This window comes from Habropoda laboriosa, unplaced genomic scaffold (assembly GCF_001263275.1).
Source record: "Habropoda laboriosa isolate 0110345459 unplaced genomic scaffold, ASM126327v1 scaffold90, whole genome shotgun sequence".
In the NCBI taxonomy this organism is placed as follows: Eukaryota; Metazoa; Arthropoda; class Insecta; order Hymenoptera; family Apidae; genus Habropoda; species Habropoda laboriosa.
The window spans coordinates 1,417,507-1,420,589 of NW_017100218.1; the positions used below are offsets into that span (position 1 = coordinate 1,417,507).

General features: G+C 33.6%; 1 protein-coding gene across 1 annotated transcript; it reads right to left on the minus strand.

Moving 5' to 3' along the window:
- Positions 1–248: 248 nt before the first annotated feature.
- Positions 249–1,005, minus strand: LOC108570870 (28S ribosomal protein S17, mitochondrial). Its single transcript, XM_017932800.1, has 4 exons — positions 866–1,005; positions 682–798; positions 522–598; positions 249–426 (listed from the first exon to the last, which is right to left on the minus strand). The coding sequence occupies exons 1-4, from the start codon at positions 989–991 to the stop codon at positions 249–251; spliced, it is 498 nt and encodes a 165-aa protein (XP_017788289.1). The 5' UTR covers positions 992–1,005.
- Between the last annotated feature and the right edge of the window lie 2,078 nt (positions 1,006–3,083).

A 3,083-nucleotide genomic window follows, 5' to 3' on the forward strand; every position in this document is an offset into this window, starting at 1 on the left:
TTTTAGTAATATTCATTTTATTATTTTCAAACAAAGTGCTGATTGTACATTAATGTGTGTAAATATTGAATGTATAAAGAAAGTACTTTATTTATATTTAAAAATGTTTGTCTGAAGAATGATTTTGTAAATTAAGTAAACACATTTCTTTTCCTTAAATCTATATTTTAATGTAAAATACATAACATTCTTTCAACTATCCTCAATACATCTTCACTTATTAGTTTTTAAATCTGAAACTCTGTAAATTACAGTGGATCCACAGCATATGGATCAGAATCCTGTGCATCTTTATTGTGCTTGACATAAACCTTTTTGCTTGTGAAATCTCTTTTGTTTTCCATACTTCCCCTTTTTGGTAGTTCATCATGTTGATACATAGATTTTAATTCTCCAAAAAGTTTGGCATCTTCATGTACAGTGTCCCTAATTTTACATAAATATAAAATTGTTTTTTTAATAAGTTTCAAATATATTATTTCAAAAGATAGGTTAAATACTTATAAGAAAAGAATATGTACCTATACTTTCCTACAACAACCTTTTTACCAGTTACAGGATCTATAATATCACCTAGTGGATAAATGACATCAACAACCTATAGATTTAAGTAAAAAATAATATTAAACTTTTGTGAAAATGCTAGTAAAATACAAATCCATTTTTTCCGAATATACGTACTTTGTGAGTAATGACGCGTGTTAATTTGTCCGGTAAATTTTGTATTAAAACAGTATCACCTGTTTTACAACACTTTTTAGTATCGGCAGCATAAACAAATTCGTATTTAGTGAAATACTGCAATGTGATAAATGAACACATAACCTCAATTAGATGTTTACGAAGATATTTACAAATTACGTACCGTTAAAAGGTGATCATCGAAGTCCATTCGACGTATTCGTATTTTAGCAGCATTTTGTTTACTAGAAGGTACACATACCCCCAATAAATAAGTCAGTGTTTGTTTCCTTAGGGTATTCTTTGCCATTTTTACTACATATACTTGTGGTGTTTATAACCATATAGTATAGAGTAACCTTGATCGTGATACTAGGAAGATAATTTGTCGTGTAATATATTTCGTTATAATATAGTGACATACTTGCTTAATTATTTTGTTAGTTTCTATATCTTAACACGTTTGTAATTGTATTTGTGAAATATTGTTTGAAATTATACGTATTTTTATAAGTTGTAAATTTTATAGCTTACAATTAGAGAAAAGTTGCAGCTATAAATATAGGATACGTTTTATTTTTCTAATGTACTTCTTTAACAATTATAAGCTTATAAAATTGTGCTAGTTACTTTCAAAAGTTGTATTTGAAAATGTTACATTTGTATAATTTTTCAAAGAGAAAGAAGTAACAAGTACTTATATATCCTGAGTAGTAGACGAATTCACTATCGTCAACTTCAGTACGCGAGAATACTCCAGGGACCAAGGAGCTTTAATAATAATTAATCTCCAACTACTAACAGCGCAACTCTAGTTTTCGATAATGGGGCACTTAATTACGCGCTTCCTTAATTAATAACATCGCAGATACTGAATATAGTTTGAACAAGGGAGGAGTTAATAAGAAGGTAAACGTGTTACATTTCATTTCGTCGTCCTATTTGTCCGGTTACTCTTTTATATTCTTTTCTAATAAATTCCAATCGATGCATCTGTCATTTTTTTATAAACACGAAAATGTATGTAGCTCGTTGCTGTGCACACTTGGGCGCGTTTCTTTCTCCCTTTTTAATTACGATCTTGTGTTACTTTTTTGTCGCGTTATAGCGAGAAAAGAAAGGATCTATTTGTCAAGAGCGTGGCAAAGAAAATCACGCGAACGAAGAGAAAAAAAAGTTGGCGAGACAGAAAACACGGCTGAGTCGATAAGAGACAACGTCCTTTGTACAAACATTTGCAGTCAGATTGTGGCTGCGGGCTATGGACAATTGGTTAGAAGAAATATCAGTAGATATCGCGGAAAGATTCATAGGAGATGAACGAGCGAAAGACAAGCGTGGTGGAAAGAGATCGTCTGGAAAAGGGCCTTGAATCAAAGAGCAGGTTATGTATTTCGAAATGTATTACTTTCATCTTTTATTCGTTCTTTCTCTTCCATGTATTACGTATGTAAGTATGTACATGCCTTGGCATCTGCGAGTCGCGTTGTTATTGCGGGATGTAAAGAAGCAAGAGAATTCATGGGTGATCGCTTCGTGAATCGACGTCGACCGAGCCGTCATTCAACCAGGAAATTCCATTGTCGGCAAAAAAATCGGAACAACTGCAGGTCGGTTGTAGCTGTTGCCTCTGTTACAATGCATCTTGCTCCTATAACTTCGTTTCTTTTTTTTTTTTTTTTTTTTTCTAGCCAACTGTTTGTCGAACGTGTAGGACGATGAAAAAGAATTTAATTCTTTTCGCACGAACGAAAGTATTGCGTGAAATTAGTGAAAAATACAACACGATTGTCACGGACAGATGCAATCAGGCCGGACGGTTGAAAAATTAACGCGCGATTTATCGATGGTGAATATTTATAATAAAATTAACAATGTCATCGGTCCGCGTGTACACTTAGCGAAACTGTATGTAATCACGATGCAAGTTTTGATTAGACCCCCTGCTCCCATCAATTCTCGTTTTTCCGATGTGTACGTATCTGCATTTACATATAAATATGATCGCGTACCTCCCGTGATCCCATCGGTCGCAACATTGCGCGCTACATGTACGAACAAAATGCATAAATTAAACTCGTTGTACTATGTACCGCTATCTGTGTAGACGGCTCGCATTAAGTGTGTACGTGTTAGAGAAAATATGCGCGTTTCGACTGGATAAATCGGTTCTTTCGTTTTACGAATGTTAAGGAAAATTTAACAATCATAACATTAATAAGAAGAATTTCAATGAATTACGTTGTGGAACAAAAATTTCTCTTTCTTTCTCACAAACAGGCTACACGCTAAATTAATATTCTTTTCAGGTGGCACACACCCCATACGTTTACTTTGTGATTTTTCACGCGTACAGATTCACGCGTAAACATATCGGTAAGGGGCATTTTCCGGAATGCGCA